This window comes from Crinia signifera, chromosome 5, assembly GCF_055691185.1.
Source record: "Crinia signifera chromosome 5, ASM5569118v1, whole genome shotgun sequence".
Taxonomy (NCBI): domain Eukaryota; kingdom Metazoa; phylum Chordata; class Amphibia; order Anura; family Myobatrachidae; genus Crinia; species Crinia signifera.
The window spans coordinates 271,101,693-271,120,054 of NC_139221.1; the positions used below are offsets into that span (position 1 = coordinate 271,101,693).

Genomic DNA, 18,362 nt, shown 5'->3' on the forward strand with positions numbered 1-18,362 from the left:
TACAATGTTAGTCATATGATTTAAATTTTCTAGTAAACTATTGAATATTCCAAGATATTCCATAGAAGCTGCTAATTAAACTATAGACCAGTAATTATTTAATTGCACCTGATTTTGTTGTATTTTAGCATTGTGATTTTTTTTAAAGAGGTTTCTAATATTTGTAATCTATTTTCTCCCTAAAAACACACACACACACACACACACACACACACAAAAAAAACCGACCGTACACAGAAAGGCTAAATAAAAAAATAATTTATTTCTTATATAAAAACAAAAAATAGCAGAGAAAATACAAAGCTGGACATAAAATGTACAATTTTATATCTTAAATAAATAAACACAATCATAATTTAGTATTTTATTGTAAAATATAAAAAATATTTTATAAAATATATCTACAACTTGTAGAAAAAGATACATTAACATACTTGTGTAGCAGCATTTAGTTCGTTAGTGTAGTAAGAATGTACGAATGTTCAAAAATGAAAAGAAAATTGCAGATATAAATCAAAGTTTAGTAGCATATTTTCTTAGGAATGTCAACAAATAAACAATTTACATTTAAATCATTTAACTGTTGTAAAACATGTCTAGGTTAGGAAGGATCACATTGAGAATTGGTTTAAACACAAATTCATTGTTGCCCATGTGAATTTGAAGAGAAAAAAAAAATATCAGGGTGATGTTGACTAAGTCAGCAGGATGACGAAAAACAGATCTGTTCAGCCAGTCACCTACAAACAAACACTGATGTTAATAAACGTTAGCATTTTCTCCTTCAGCAGCTGCATGAAATAAAAATTGTTAGATGGAAGAAAAATGTTATTTTCTGCTTTACAACAGGAGGCCCACTTGCTTCACTCAAAAGATGAACGCCATGAGTAAAAGAAAGAAAGGTGAAATTAGCGCTATAAAAGGGAAAAAAACCTGCTGGGAAAAGGTAATTTAGTAGTGTCTTCAGGTAACCAATGCTGTAAAAAAAAGTTTTATAATAATTACAAAATATTTAATATCAGTGAAGTGAGTACGAATCTTGTCAAATTAACTGGAATAGAACCATTATGGTTAGTAAGGTCATTTGCAGCACAAATCACATTTAAAACAGCAATAAAAGTGGACACACTGAATAGGTTGTAACCTAGTTATTAGCCTACACACCTGTGGAACAACAAACATCACTCGTAGACTTACAATATTGAATGTCTATTATAATTCTTTAAAAAAAATGATCCTTCCCAACCATATTATACCTGAGTTAGAAAAATACAAATGGATCCAATCTGAATCAAATTTATAGATGAGAAACCATCTGGTATATGCATCACGAACAAAGTCCTAATATCTGAACATGTACTGTAATTAGGGAGGTGATCACATTACACAAAAAATCCATAGGATTAATATACATATTACAACTATCCCGCAACTGGATTCCTATTCACATTAAAATGCAAAAAAAATATTGTAGCATACAAAAATAATATTTCTGATATTAAACCTGTCATGAAAAACAAAAATAAGGTTAAGTAAAACATCTAAGATACTTTAAAAGAAAAAAAAAATTGTGACATTTTTGGTGCACAGAAATTTAAATTCACAAATTTATAAGATGATTTGCAAAATTTACCTCTGTATTAAGTGCATTATAACCTATGAAGCTGCAACACTAAGTGTTACCTGCATTTGAGAATTGCAGAATCATTGTTATAATAAATATAGAGCATATGCCAACGAGTTTCCCAAATTCTACTTTAGTGAACAATGGAGGAAGCAATGGCTACTATTTACTTTAAAAAGCTCCCTTATATGTATGTGCTTGAGATCGCAGCTCACAAGATAGGTTAAGCTACATGCACTTGGAGTGTTTCCACTGTACAACTTAGGCATTCCCAAACAAACCATTAAACCATCACTTTGCTAAGGATTCATATATGTCCATAGACTGGAAAGTGTAGTGGGGCAATGACTTAAATAAGTTGTGTGTACACATGGACATTAGGCATACAGTTGTGTAATTTGCCCAGATTGCTGAAAAGCATAATGTTTACATGAGCACAGATATCTGTCTGGTGCACACGGATCTACCAGCATTGGCCGGTGAATAGTATTTGTTTATTTCTACACTAACAAGTAGCCATAAGGTATTATTTGCAATTCATCTTATGAACATGGAGTTAAAAAAAAAAAAAAAAGCCACACTTGGGACAAATTTAGAGAAAAAATAAATTAAAAAACTACTGCACCAATCATAAAAGTTAACTATATGGAAAGTGAAATAAATATGTCCCCTTATTCTGAATATAAGTGAGCGGAAAGTATCTTTCAAAGTAGTGTAGTAGATTGGAAAAGAAAAAAAATCACACACGCTTGGGAGAAAAAGAAAAAGTACCAATCAGAAAAGTTAGCTATATAAAAAGTGCTTCGAATAACGATGTCATCTTTTCCTGAATATAAGTGAGTAAAAAGTATCTTTTAAGCAGTGTAATATATATATATATATATATATATATATATATATATACCTGGAAAAAACACCCATACAATATGCCCTATTGCTTAGTATTTTAAGCAAGGTGCTATCCTTATTAAACAATACTTTACCCATTGTTAATCTCAACTCCATGGGCCAAATGTAATAGGGTGGGAGAGTGCTCCTATTTTGTTAAAGCGGCAATCATTTACACAGAAAAAAAATAAACTGGTTTATTTTGCAACGCCATTAATTGGTTGCCACTTAACAAAATGGCTACACTCTCCCAAATTCTCTCACTTTCTGATATTCACACCCTATTACATTTGGCCACACATGTTCACGAAAGTTTAAATCTAAGTATTTCCAGACAGAGCAAGGAATTAAACCCTTATGGTACACACCTTCACTAACGTAAAAAAAAAATATATATATAAATAATATATATAGTATAGATCGCAATCATGTTTTCAATACTTACACTCTGATTGTAAACTAGATAACAAAGTACTATTTCATATTAAGTATATAAGGGATTTAGAATCTGTTCAGGTATTCTCCATGGTGGAGAAGTATTTCAAGCAAGTGGAAAAGTTTGTAGATGTGTTGAGCTCCGGACTACATATTTAACAAATATAAATGCAAAAGTGACAACACTGAAAACATTTCTTCTGAATTATGGTTGTTTAAATAACAGGTAATTTAGAAAAAGCAATATAGTGCTGCTTCCACTGTGTTTCGAGACCTTTATATGGAGTTTAGAAATATACCGATTTAATTCTTAGAGACCAGCTTAAAAAAATATAATCATTTAGAGACCGTGAAATGCTTTGTAACAATACCTGTTCTAGGATAAGTACAGGCTTCAGTATTCCAATCTTTGCAAATTCATGTAAAATAAGTGTTGCACAAACACAATTGATGTAATTTTTTTAAAGGACCAACTTGCTATAAACATGTTAGTTTATTACAAAAAAACAAAAACATAAACCTGACAAATACCCACCACAAGCTAAAGCCATCTTCAAAGTATTAGAGAACTGAACCATAATGAATTAAATGGGTTACAAAACCACCTGAAATGTATGACACAAAGACAGACTAGCAATCCAGCAAGACTGCAAATTATATATATTAATCTAGAAAGAATAAATGTAGATTGTTAAACAAAGCCTTTCAGGTCCATCTTTTCACTAAGATCCTGAAGTTCCTAAAAGGTTAAAAATAGGAGTTTTGGGCTAAGGCCCGTGCACTTGTGGATAGTTTCTGGTCAAGAAAAAGTTTAACAAGTATTTATATTTTTTTTATGGCATTATCACTAAAAAGAGCATTAATTCAATGAGATCTCAATCATGTAGAAAGTGGTATTACCTGAAGTCTAGTTCCTGATGGCATTGTCCTATAATTCATATATTTACCATTCTTACATTGTGACAGATGAGTAAAAATAAAGAAAAAAATACAAAAAAAGGACCAAAAAAATGTCACAGTAAATGATCCAAAAGACAAATGTTTCATGAAAGTTAAAAATAAAACCTTAACAAAATAGTGGAAAAAAAAAAAAAGTAAATCTTTAGAATGTTTCACTCAATTATGTATAATTAAAAATGTGGGTGATGAACAAATACACTGGTCTGAATAAAATTGTTGACTTACTAATTGTCTTTATAAAATTCAAGGAATACACTGAAACACAAACATACGGAACTAAATTAAAGTTTGCTCAGTAAATTAAAGTCCAAAGGGTAGAGTTGCATTTGTGGAACAATATCTTATTTTAAAAAGTTGTCTTGAGTATATACAAAAGAAAAAAAATTGTGTACACCTGCATTGCAGTTCAAATGTATGAGGAAAGAATACAGATAATGGTTGCACTACATCTTCGAGGGAAATCTGCTTTAATAACTCATCTTAAACCTTTGTAAAGAAAGACACTAACGTCTCTTTACCCTAAACTACCAAAAGTTATTAACTGAATGTATTTTGGAAAATATTACTGGCCAATATGCATGGATATATAGGATATGTAGACAGTATTACTCTACGGTATCAGGACCATGGCTTAACCTGCTTGTTGCTTAAATCTCTATTTAAAACATATTACAGGATTTGGCATCGTCCTTTACTGGATTACGAATATGCTACCGTCAAAGACTGAATCTGTAACCCATAGAACTTTAAAAACCAGCTGAGAATCTATATCCTCAGTGGTTTTTAAAAGATGTAAAAAATCTAAATGGAATTAAAAAAAAAAAAAAAAAAACACAGAACATACCCTCCACCCCCCAACTGATGTAAGTCCTTAAAGCATACTGCAATTTACGGGCTCTTTTCTACCACTACAAAGGATTTCATCTTTATATTTCAATTCAAGTGTGTTTAAGTTGATGCAAGTATAGTACCTGCCAGCATGAGCACGAAGTATCACTGAAATAAATATTAAGCCTTCAGTACCGCCTCTGCCCCGTTCTGAAACATAGCATGTGAACTTAAAAATTAAATATTCTAATGGAAATGTTTGTAGATAGCTGTAGTTAACACACATTTTACAAGTTGCCCCTGTGTGTCTTTTACACATTATATAAAAATAATGTTTTCTAAAAGAGAAAGAATAGGTTAAGGAATATAACAGATACACTGCGTGGCATTGGACCCAGCAGGGAGATCACTTGATTGGACTTGTCACCTAATACATTGCTAGCAACCACTGTGGGGTCTGACCACACGTTTAACCAAATTAATAGGCTGCATACCTCAGAATACTAGTTCAGTCTATACAATGGCTGTTTACGGGTGGCTTTTTCATTTAAAACCCAGAAGCAAAGCATCCTTAGCATACCGTTATCTAAATGTACTCCTCTGCAAGCTGTTCTTGAACTACAAGTCCTATGGTGCATCATGTAACATTCTAGAAAAGGAAGATCTATATAGAAAATGGTTTGAGGGAAATTTCTTAATTTTAAGGGCTCTCCTTAGGCAACTAATAAATGTGTTATGTAAAAAAAGAATACGTAGGAGAAATAACGTCCTAAAATTTGTACCCGGCCATTATCTCTAACAGAAAAAATTTGATGAGCTCTGAGCCTAGACATTTTGTTGAAACAATATGAAGTATTATAAGCCAAATAATAATAAAAAAATGTCTTCTACATGTCACAAGGTTAAAGGCAAAGGCTGCTTCAGTCATTTTAGATGCAGGTTATCTAAATGTGTAATGCTGTGCGAGAACCTATTTCCAGCACATTTCACTAATTAGGCACCAACTGAATGACTAAATAAGCAAAACTAGATGTCTCTCAAGCAGTTAAAATTAACCATATATGGAAAACATCCCAGCAATCAGGTAAGGCCAGCATCCTTTGCTTTCAAATGGAATATATACAAATGCATTTAGCTACTGTGCACTAGATTCAGAATCTAGAACATTAAATCTTCCTCCAATGGTAGATATGCTATCATTGCTATGCGGCTCTATGTGGTAATAGAAACAAATTTTATAAAACCACAAGCATGCAGTTACTGAAGAACAAAATGAACACAAATACTATAATGGTAGCGACAAGTCGATATGTGCTGGAGCATCTATACTATGAGGAATGTTCCGCTAGGACATAGATAATAAAAATAGGCTTACTTAGGAAGCCACCGTTAGGCATTAAGAACCCAATGTTAAGGCTTTCAATTGTTTAACCACAAAGGAATTCAAAAGAACAAAAGGCAGTATTCAATTAGCCTGGTAACTTAAGACGGCTAACTGACTCACCCAGCGCTATCCTAATAACCCCAATGCTGGCTCTTATTGGGGACTATTGTTTTGCATGAAATCAAATTCCCGATAAGCATATTTTGTCCGCAATCAGTTTTTGTATGAAAACTGGACGATAATAACCATCGACAAAAACAAATAAATCACTAAGCATATATTGTTTTTTCCTAACGCAAGAGAAATCACCGTAGTTGCCATGTTCCCATCCACCGATAACTGGAAGACTAAGAAAAGACGGACAAAAAAAAAAAAATCTCTAACGCACTTCAGGAAACACATTCATTATGTCAGGTAACATTTATATAAATAGTATTTGTCCTGGAATTGGTTCCAAATCAAATGGTAAATTGATGTTTGATGCTTAATGTCTTCTAAATGGCCAAAAAGTCCAGGCTAAAGAACCCTATGATGATCTGGTGCGAAGACTCTACAATTATGAAAGAAACAATTTGTTTCTTTCAAAGACATGTCATCTATAACTGCAAAATATTGTATACTGTAAAGAAACATTTAAATATTTCTTTGAAAAACGAAAAACAATAATTTCAATTAAAGGACAAGGATGCTAGTAAAGAGTCTACAATGGGCTTTTAGCAAAGGTTACATTTATCGAAGAGTGACGTTCTAGGTGTGGTCGAAACTAAATGTAAAATCTATTTGTAATCATAAAAAGTCCAGAAGAGAAGCGTAACCATTATCATGTATTCTTTTTCAACACTGTCTCTTGTACTCATTTGTTTCCCCTTCCATGTCGGTAATGAGTCTTTGACACACAAGCAGATTTACATGCAAGGGTCACAACTCAGAAGGAACACAGTAAGAATAGCAAAGATCAACGTAGGTAAATCTGATGAGGAAAAGTTCAACATCACTGTTTCACTCTACGTAACAAATTTGTCCCTCCATTCAGTGCTTTCCGAGAGTCAAGAAATCCAAAATAAAGAGGGATACTGCAGTGTCCAGAAGTCCCTCTCTTCCAGTTGTGTCTCAGACGATGCTGAATGTAACAGCTCAGCTCATTCAGTGACCAGACACACGTTGATGTGTGACAAGTCTATCATGTGCCTGAAATAGTTTATAAGTAGTCATTAGCAGGTGCAATGTATTCTTAGGCTTTACTTCACTAAAACATTAAAAAAGACATACAAGAATATATATTTATGTGCTGTTCATCCAAAATATGCTGAAAGCAAATTAAAACGCATGTCAAAAAAAGATAAAATTATACAATAGAAATAGGAGTACCTGTATATATATCTTTTTAGATTAAAGGAAAAACAAAGCAATACTAGTGCTAGAAAAGAGAAGAAATGCACCCATATTTCAAACAGTAACCCTTGCAGCAAGTCTTTTTAAAGGAATGCTTAATCCTTTGGGCAATGATGCAACAAAACACACATAACAAATCGGTGCCTAGCACAGTTTTTATATCATTTACATTTAAAAATTATAATCTAATTTAATAATCTAATTAAATGTAAATTATAACAAATCGACACCTAGCACAGTTTTTGTGTGTGAGTGGTTTTTTTTAGATTAAAATGGTTTCATGGCTTATATACATAGAACAGCTCCACACACACTAGACGAGAACGTAAAAGATATCACTAAGAAGGTCCCTTCTGAGCGATATCTTTTACATTCTCGTCTAGTGTGTGCACTCCATATTGTCAACTAGCAAGCCGCTCGTAGCAAATGCTTCGAAAGCTAGTAGTTTCACTTGCTGACAACAGACAGTCACTATATATATAAAAAATAAAGAGGGAAAGAGAGAGAGAGAGGGAAAGAGAGAGAGGGAAAAAGAGAGAGATAGAGAGAGATAACCCCCCCCCCCCCCTTCTTTCCCCCCATCTGCTGCACATGCAGGAAAATTTTGGCTATATAGCGTCCCACATGTTTACCAGGTCCCGGTAACATCACTGAACGATAATGTTCAGTGGGTATGCTTAATATTGTTTGCCCGGGAGCTGACAGTAAGACACGGATATTGCTCATAGAGCAGTGGTTCTCAAACTTTTTTAGAGTATCAGAAATATTTTTTATGGCACCCCTAGGCATCGTCTAGACTGTGGGAAATCTCCCATACTAAATTGCTCAGAACTCATCTTTTGCTCAAATCTCCCTGTGCATATAATCCATTAGATATAGGTTCTTCACCAAATTCACAAAAAACAAACACTACCTACTAAAATCTGTGACCATGTAAAAGTAATTGGGTTATCATGTAATTAACCCCTTCCCGACATTTGACGTATATATACGTCATGGTCGGGAAGTACTTCCCGACACATGACGTATATATACGTCATGGCTGAAAACTGTCACTGCGTCTAGAGACGCAGTGACAGAGGGACAATGTCTGCTGTCCCTGACAGCAGACATGTCCCTGCGTGCCCGGGGGGGGCTGCGATGCCGCCCCCCCGTCGCCGATCACTGTGATTGGCTGTTCAGTGTGAACAGCCAATTACAGCGTTTTCTGTGTCACCGGCGAATAACGTTCGCCGGTGACACGGGATCGGAGGTGATTGGTGCTGTAAAGTACAGCACCAATCACCGTGGGGTGTAAGGGTGACACTGGTGTCACCCCACCTCACCCCGCCCGCCCCCAAAGGCCGTGATTGGTTCGTCGGACCGACGGACCAATCACAGCCATGGAGGGGGGTTTAAACTAACGGTGACTGCACTGCAGACGCCATTCCGGTCTGGAATTGCGTGCAGTGTGGTCACCGTGCCTGGCTGCCGCAGTATACTGACCTGATCCGTGCAAACCGTGCAAAATACTTACCTGATCACTGCCTGGATCTTGCTACTTGTGTTGTGCTGTGTTGTGCTGTGTTGTGCTGCTGCAGTTAGCTAGAGAGAGAGAGATAGAGAGAGATAGAGAGAGATAGAGAGAGATAGAGAGAGATAGAGAGGCCTAGTGACAGAGAGTGCTATATTTTGCTGCAGTGTAATAGAGTTATAGATAGAGAGAGAGATAGAGAGAGAGAGATAGAGAGATAGTGACAGATTGTGATATATATTTTTTATATAACTGACTGCTGCCCCCCCTTTTGTGCTGATCACTATATCTGAGGTGATCAGCAACTTTTTTGGGGGTGCAGGGGTTTGCTGCAGTGTCATAGAGTGATAGATAGTGAGAGATAGAGAGATAGAGAGAGAGAGTGATAGAGAGTGCTAAATTTTGTGTCTGCTGCCCCCGCCTTTTGTGCTGATCACTATATCTGAGGTGATCAGCAACTTTTTTGGGGGTGCAGGGGTTTGTAAATTCCTGTCAGTGCTGCAGTGTCATAGAGTGATAGATAGTGAGAGATAGAGAGAGAGAGTGATAGAGAGTGCTAAATTTTGTGTCTGCTGCCCCCGCCTTTTGTGCTGATCACTATATCTGAGGTGATCAGCAACTTTTTTGGGGGTGCAGGGGTTTGTTTTTTAAATTCCTGTCAGTGCTGCAGTGTCATAGAGTGATAGATAGTGAGAGATAGAGAGAGAGAGTGACAGAGAGTGATAGAGTGCTATATTTTGTGTCTGCAGGAAATATATACCTGCCAGTTGCACCAAAGGTTGTGCACCTGCTGCCCCTCACCTTTTTTTTTTTTTTTTGAGGGTGCTGTGGGTATTTTTACACACACTGTGATTTTGTGGGTGTCCTGTGGCCACTGTGCGCTGATCAGTGACGTACATCACTGATCAGCTTTTTCGGCACAGGGTTGATTTTTTTTTTTTTTTTTTTAATAAATTCCTGTTGCCTTTGAGCGCTGTTCAGTGACGGTCGTTACTGACTAACATCTGTGCTCAATTTTTGGTGCAGGACCTTTTTTTTTTTTTTTTTTTTTAATAAATTCCTGTTGCCTTTGAGCGCTGTTCAGTGACGGTCGTTACTGACTAACATCTGTGCTCAATTTTTGGTGCAGGACCTTTTTTTTTTTTTTTTTTTTTTTTCTGCACTACATACACACTACCTGGTTGAAATAAAGTTTGTACCCCCCCTACACTATACACGTGTTGAAACATTTCACAACCACAAACACAAAAATAAAAATGGCATCCCAAAGGTCATCCCAAATGTCATCCCAGTCATCCAGAAGAATGTACTCAGCGGAGGAGGCATATGCCATGCTTGCCTCTGACAGTGACACAGACAGTGATGCAAGCGGGGAATTTGAAGGATTTGTGTTAACCTCATCTTCCTCCTCTAGTGATGAGGGACCCCCTCAAAGACGCCCCCGTAGAGCAGCTGAGACCCCCCCCCCCAATGATTGATCCCGTATGGATCCCACCACCAGCCAATTTTGAGCCCCAGGTTCCTGAGTTTTTGGCCATCCCAGGAATCCAATTTGATTCCACAGGTCTCAGAGAAATTGACTTCTTCAAATTATTTTTCTCTGATGATTTTATAAATTTAATGGTGGACCAAACTAATTTATATGCCCAGCAGTTTATTGCTCAAAACCCCACGTCATCATTTGCTAGGTGGACCCCTGTAGATGCAGTAGAGATGATGGCGTTTTGGGGTCTGGTGTTTCATATGGGCATAGTAAAAAAGCCAGAAATTAGGCAATATTGGAGTACAGATGTTCTGTACAGCACCCCATTTTACCGTATGGCCATGACCCGGACTCGTTTTGAGATGATCCTTAAATTTCTGCATTACAGCGATAATGCACAGTGCCCACCCAGAGATGATCCCACCTTTGACCGGCTATTCAAAGTCAGGCCGGTCATTGATCATTTCAGCGCCAAATTTGAGGAGATGTACATCCCCCAACAATTCATTTGTGTGGACGAGTCCCTTTTACATTTTAAAGGAAGGGTTAAATTCCGCCAGTACCTTCCCAATAAGAGGGCAAGGTATGGCATAAAATTGTATAAACTGTGTGAAAGCACCTCAGGGTACACCCACAGGTTTAGGGTATATGAAGGGAAGGATTCAAGTATTGAACCGCCAGAATGCCCCCCCTCCCTCGTAGGTGTTAGTGGAAAAATTGTCTGGGATTTAGTGCACCCCTTCCTGGATAAAGGTTATCACCTCTATGTGGATAACTTTTACACTAGCATCCCCCTGTTTAAGGCCCTTGGTTCAAGAGGTACAGCAGCTTGCGGTACTGTGCGCAAGAACCAAAGAGGCCTCCCAAAAACGCACATTGCCCAAGTAATGAGAAGGGGTGAAAGCAGGGGAATATGCACTGAAAATATGTTGTTGGTCAAATATAAGGACAAGAGGGATGTCCTTATACTGACAACAATTCACGGAGACAGTACCACCTCCGTCCCTGTACGAGGTACCAGTACCCACACCTCAAAACCTAATTGTATCCTGGATTACAATAGGTACATGGGCGGAGTGGATCTTTCAGATCAGGTACTGAAGCCGTACAGTGCCCTGCGGAAAACAAAAATCTGGTACAAGAAGCTGGCCGTGTATATCATCCAGATGGCACTGTATAACGCTTACGTGCTATTCCGTTCTACCGGCCAGAGGGGGACATTTATGCACTTTCAAGAGGAAGTCATAAAGGGCCTGATATTTGGGAACCAGCAGGCAGAGGGCCCCAGTACTTCTAGTACTGGCCCCCGTATTGTACCAGGGCAGCATTTTCCCAACGAAATCCCCTCCACTGCAAAAAAGGGCAGGACACAAAAAAGGTGCAAAGTTTGTTATAAAAGGGGAATAAGAAAGGAAACTATTTTCCACTGTGAAACTTGCCCTGACAAACCCGGCCTTTGCATAAAGGAGTGTTTTAAAATATACCACACATCTATGGATTATTAGGTCCATCAATTCACCGTGCATCGGGGGTCTTGCTAATGCCACATAGCACCCACCATTCATTCCACCTGAATCTGAGCCGCAAAATCCAAAAATCACTCCTTCCCTTCTGAGTCCTGCCATGCACCCAACTGGTATTTTTTGGTCACATATGAGGCATTGCCATACTCGGGAGAAATTGGGGCATATATTTTGGGGTGCTTTTTCTCCTTCAAACCTTGTGAAAATGAAAAATTTTGAGCCAGAACTGCATTTTTGTGTAAAAAAATGTAATTTTGCCCAGTTGTATCAAAATTGGTGAAACCCCTGGGGGTTTGAAATGTACATTATACCCCTAGATGAATTCCCTGAGGGGTGTAGTTTGCAAAATGGGGTCACTTGTGGGGGGTTCCACTGTATTGGTGCTTGGGGGGTCTTGCTAATGCGACATAGCACCCACCATCATTCCACCAGAATTTGTGCTGCAAAATCCAAATATCACTCCTTCCCTTCTGAGTCCTGCCACTTTTTGGTCACACATGAGGCATTGCCGTACTCGGGAGAAATTGGGGCACAGATTTTGGGGTGCTTTGTCTCCTTCATTCCTTGTGAAAATGAAAAATTTTGAGCCAGAACTGCATTTTTGTGTAAAAAAATGTAATTTTTCATTTTCACTGCCCACTTGTATCAAAATTGGTGAAACCCCTGGGGGTTTGAAATGTACACTATACCCCTAGATGAATTCCCTGAGGGGTGTAGTTTGCAAAATGAGGTGACTTGTGGGGGGGTTCCACTGTATTGGTGCAACATAGCACCCACCATTCATTCCACCAGAATCTGTGCTGCAAAATCCAAAAATCACTCCTTCCCTTCTGAGTCCTGCCATGCACCCAACTGGTATTTTTTGGTCACATGTGAGGCATTGCCGTACTCGGGAGAAATTGGGGCACAGATTTTGGGGTGCTTTTTCTCCTTCATACCTTCTGAAAATGAAAAATTTTGAGCCAGAACTGCATTTTTGTGTAAAAAATGTAATTTTTCATGTTCACTGCCCACTTGTATCAAAATTGGTGAAACCCCTGGGGGTTTGAAATGTACACTATACCCCTAGATGAATTCCCTGAGGGGTGTAGTTTGCAAAATGGGGTGACTTGTGGGGGGGTTCCACTGTATTGGTGCTTGGGGGGTCTTGCTAATGCGACATAGCACCCACCAAAATTCCACCAGAATCTGAGCTGCAAAATCCAAAAATCACTCCTTCCCTTCTGAGTCCTGCCATGCACCCAACTGGTATTTTTTGGTCACATGTGAGGCATTGCCGTACTCGGGAGAAATTGGGGCACAGATTTTGGGGTGCTTTTTCTCCTTCATTCCTTGTGAAAATGAAAAATTTTGAGCCAGAACTGCATTTTTGTGTAAAAAAATGTAATTTTTCATTTTCACTGCCCACTTGTATCAAAATTGGTGAAACCCCTGGGGGTTTGAAATGTACACTATACCCCTAGATGAATTCCCTGAGGGGTGTAGTTTGCAAAATGAGGTGACTTGTGGGGGGGTTCCACTGTATTGGTGCAACATAGCACCCACCATTCATTCCACCAGAATCTGTGCTGCAAAATCCAAAAATCACTCCTTCCCTTCTGAGTCCTGCCATGCACCCAACTGGTATTTTTTGGTCACATGTGAGGCATTGCCGTACTCGGGAGAAATTGGGGCACAGATTTTGGGGTGCTTTTTCTCCTTCATACCTTCTGAAAATGAAAAATTTTGAGCCAGAACTGCATTTTTGTGTAAAAAATGTAATTTTTCATGTTCACTGCCCACTTGTATCAAAATTGGTGAAACCCCTGGGGGTTTGAAATGTACACTATACCCCTAGATGAATTCCCTGAGGGGTGTAGTTTGCAAAATGGGGTGACTTGTGGGGGGGTTCCACTGTATTGGTGCTTGGGGGGTCTTGCTAATGCGACATAGCACCCACCAAAATTCCACCAGAATCTGAGCTGCAAAATCCAAAAATCACTCCTTCCCTTCTGAGTCCTGCCATGCACCCAACTGGTATTTTTTGGTCACATGTGAGGCATTGCCGTACTCGGGAGAAATTGGGGCACAGATTTTGGGGTGCTTTTTCTCCTTCATTCCTTGTGAAAATGAAAAATTTTGAGCCAGAACTGCATTTTTGTGTAAAAAATGTAATTTTTCATGTTCACTGCCCACTTGTATCAAAATTGGTGAAACCCCTGGGGGTTTGAAATGTACACTATACCCCTAGATGAATTCCCTGAGGGGTGTAGTTTGCAAAATGGGGTGACTTGTGGGGGGGTTCCACTGTATTGGTGCTTGGGGGGTCTTGCTAATGCGACATAGCACCCACCAAAATTCCACCAGAATCTGAGCTGCAAAATCCAAAAATCACTCCTTCCCTTCTGAGTCCTGCCATGCACCCAACTGGTATTTTTTGGTCACATGTGAGGCATTGCCGTACTCGGGAGAAATTGGGGCACAGATTTTGGGGTGCTTTGTCTCCTTCATACCTTCTGAAAATGACAAATTTGGAGCCAGAACTGCATTTTTGTGTAAAAAATGTAATTTTTCATGTTCACTGCCCACTTGTATCAAAATTGGTGAAACCCCTGGGGGTTTGAAATGTACACTATACCCCTAGATGAATTCCCTGAGGGGTGTAGTTTTCAAAATGGGGTGACTTGTGGGGGGGTTCCACTGTATTGGTGCTTGGGGGGTCTTGCTAATGCGCCATAGCACCCACCAAAATTCCACCAGAATCTGAGCTGCAAAATCCAAAAATCACTCCTTCCCTTCTGAGTCCTGCCATGCACCCAACTGGTATTTTTTGGTCACATGTGAGGCATTGCCGTACTCGGGAGAAATTGGGGCACAGATTTTGGGGTGCTTTTTCTCCTTCATACCTTCTGAAAATGAAAAATTGTGAGCCAGAACTGCATTTTTGTGTAAAAAAATGTAATTTTTCATTTTCACTGCCCACTTGTATCAAAATTGGTGAAACCCCTGGGGGTTTGAAATGTACACTATACCCCTAGATGAATTCCCTGAGGGGTGTACTTTGCAAAATGGGGTGACTTGTGGGGGGGTTCCACTGTATTGGTGCAACATAGCACCCACCATTCATTCCACCAGAATCTGTGCTGCAAAATCCAAAAATCACTCCTTCCCTTCTGAGTCCTGCCATGCACCCAACTGGTATTTTTTGGTCACATGTGAGGCATTGCCGTACTCGGGAGAAATTGGGGCACAGATTTTGGGGTGCTTTTTCTCCTTCATACCTTCTGAAAATGAAAAATTTTGAGCCAGAACTGCATTTTTGTGTAAAAAAATGTAATTTTTCATTTTCACTGCCCACTTGTATCAAAATTGGTGAAACCCCTGGGGGTTTGAAATGTACACTATACCCCTAGATGAATTCCCTGAGGGGTGTAGTTTTCAAAATGGGGTGACTTGTGGGGGGGTTCCACTGTATTGGTGCTTGGGGGGTCTTGCTAATGCGACATAGCACCCACCAAAATTCCACCAGAATCTGAGCTGCAAAATCCAAAAATCACTCCTTCCCTTCTGAGTCCTGCCATGCACCCAACTGGTATTTTTTGGTCACATGTGAGGCATTGCCGTACTCGGGAGAAATTGGGGCACAGATTTTGGGGTGCTTTGTCTCCTTCATACCTTCTGAAAATGACAAATTTGGAGCCAGAACTGCATTTTTGTGTAAAAAAAATAATTTTTCATTTTCACTGCCCAGTTGTACCACAATTGGTGAAACCCCTGGGGGTTTGAAATGTACACTATACCCCTAGATGAATTCCCTGAGGGGTGTAGTTTGCAAAATGGGGTCACTTGTGGGGGGGTTCCTAACTTTTAGCATCTTATGGTGCCTAGAAACCTACATGGTGCCTAAAAAATAATCTCATAAAAAGGAGGCTCCAAAATCAAGTAGGTGCTCCTTCTATTATGAAGCCTGTGGTTTGGTCACCGTGCACACTAGGGCCACATATAGGATATTTATGAAAACAAAAGAATTGGGGGAATCAATTTTTAGTCACATTTCTCTAGTAAAATGTACTGTGTTCCTTAGAAAAATGTATTAAAATTGCAAATCTGCAAAAAAAAAAGAAATTTTGAAATTTCACCTACACTTTGTTTTAATTCCTGTGAAACACCTAAAGGGTTAACAAACTTCCAAAATGCTGTTTTGAATACTGTGAGGGGTGCAGTTTTTTGAAATGGCATCATTTATGGGGGTGTCTCACATACAAGTCCCTCAAAGTCACATCAGAACTGAACTGGTCCCTAAAAAAATCAGTGTTTGAAATTTTCTTGAAAATTTGAGAATTTGCTATTCATATTGTAAGCCTCCTAGTGTCCCAAAAAATTAAAAGGAAGTTGAAATAATGATGTCAACATAAAGTAGACATATGGTCTATGTTAGTTATTCACTATTTTGAGTGGTAAGATTATTTGTCTCACAAGCAGAAAATTTAACATTTTGCAAATCGCTAAATTTTCCATTTTTTCACGATATTTTGGTATTTTTCACAAAAAAACACAGACTGTATTGACGAAAATTTACCACTAACTTGAAGTACAATGTGTCACGAGAAAACAATCTCAAAATCACTGGGATAAGTAAAAGCAAAAAAAAGTTATCCCCACTTAAGTGAGACATGTCAGATTTGAAAAAAATGGCTCTGTCAGGAACGCAAAAACTAGCTCTGTCAGGAAGGGGTTAAGCAAGTGTAGCCAGCTAAATATACCTGTGGAACCTCTGCTGGAATTGCGAAGCATGGTGCGGGTTCTCAAATGTTGCGATGGCTTTTCTTTGATGTGGAAACATCTGCAAATTCTGGGGGGGAAAGCAAACAGAACACAAAAATAAGACTTAGAAGCAGCTTCAAACATTTACATTTTAACTATAACATTTTCCATGAATCACTTTATAGTTACACTATATTTTGCATGTGCATTTATATTTACCCACAGTATACCCACAGCCACAAATACTTCAATGAATCCTTCCAATAACACCATCATAGCTTATCTCAAAAGCCAGGTAGCCCAGGGATGATGCCTCCGATTTTCTAAATGTAGAGGACTTCTGGGTAAATTTACAAAAGGTTCTAAAAATGAAGGGATGTTGCCCATAGCAACCAAATTCTTTCTATCATTTCTCTATTGCCTTCTAGAAAATAATACACAGCATCTAATTGGTTGCTATGGACATCACCACCTATTATAATTTTTAGATGCTTTATTAAAAATTTACCCCTTGGAGTTGTCCAGGTCTAGACAGCCCACCATCTAAAAAACACTGGATATTGTGCATGAAACCTACAACTGTTACATCACATCTCAAAAGTGGGTTCATCAATTTCCCTGTATTGGGCTGTAATCACCCAATGTACAAGTTGCTTTTAAAGAGCAAGAAAAAAACATCTAAAAAAATCGGTAGGGTTAAGGAACCTTGAGATCTTTGTACGTTTCTCTATTAAAGCATTTTGGGGTAGATGTATGAAGCAGTGCTAAGGGTGAAGAAGTGAGCCAGAGGAGAAATGGCCCATGACAACCAATCAGCTGCTCTGTATAATTTAATATTATGCAAATTACAGATGTTACTTCCATGTTGTGTACAGCAGGCAGCTTAAAGAGAAGTCTATTAAAGCACCTACTAGTATATTTTACCAACTATTAACCATGTTGCTAGCTATTGTGCAGGTTTCTTTTTCTCCCCTCTCTCAACGCCTAGCCACACACTTTAAGGATGGTATTCAATGTGCTGCCGCTATTTCCGACGGGGGAAATAGCGGCGGCTCCCTATTCAATGCTGTCTTTAGCGACAGCATTGAAGCGGGCTCACGGCAGAACAGGCCCAACTTTAGAAGCTGTCGGGCCCGTTCTGCCGACAGCGGCCGTGGATTGTTGCGATTCCGGACTCAAATCGACAATCCACGGCCGTAAACGGGCCAGGACTACGGCTGTCGGCAGGGATCGACAGCCGTGATCCTAGATTGAATACCCCCCTTATCTCGTATTATGCAGTTAATTTTTTTTGGTACTTATGTAATATCTGGGCTCCCATTTTTCTTATGAGACAGCGTCCGCTCGCCACGCTTCGGGCACGGTGGCTCGCTGCACTATATAAAATCAACTCCATGCGTAGTTGGATAGTAGGGGTATGAAAAAATGGGGTGCATTTAACATGGGAGCCCAGATAATACATAAGTACCTTTTTTTTTTTTTACAAAAAAAAATAAAAAATAAGTCTTCTCTGCCATGCAATCTTGTCCCCACTCTCTCTCTTCTAGAAAACATTCTCTCTGCTCTACCACCTTGCTTCATGTTCATTC

The 18,362-nt window shown here is 38.7% G+C and overlaps 1 protein-coding gene across 5 annotated transcripts in view; it reads right to left on the reverse strand.

Annotated features, from left to right (window-relative positions):
* Nucleotides 1-402: 402 nt before the first annotated feature.
* RBM33 (RNA binding motif protein 33) overlaps nt 403-18,362 on the reverse strand; it is a 112,230-nt gene continuing 94,270 nt past the window's right edge. For 4 of the 5 annotated variants that reach the window (XM_083189014.1, XM_083189013.1, XM_083189012.1 and 1 more), the window contains 2 exons: nt 16,773-16,861; nt 403-7,307 (listed from right to left, as the gene is read on the reverse strand). In XM_083189014.1, coding sequence (XP_083045140.1) covers nt 16,815-16,861 — 47 coding nt within the window. In that variant the 3' untranslated portion in view covers nt 403-7,307; nt 16,773-16,814. The remainder of the gene's footprint in view (nt 7,308-16,772; nt 16,862-18,362) is intronic. The other variant, XM_083189017.1, reaches the window with a different exon arrangement.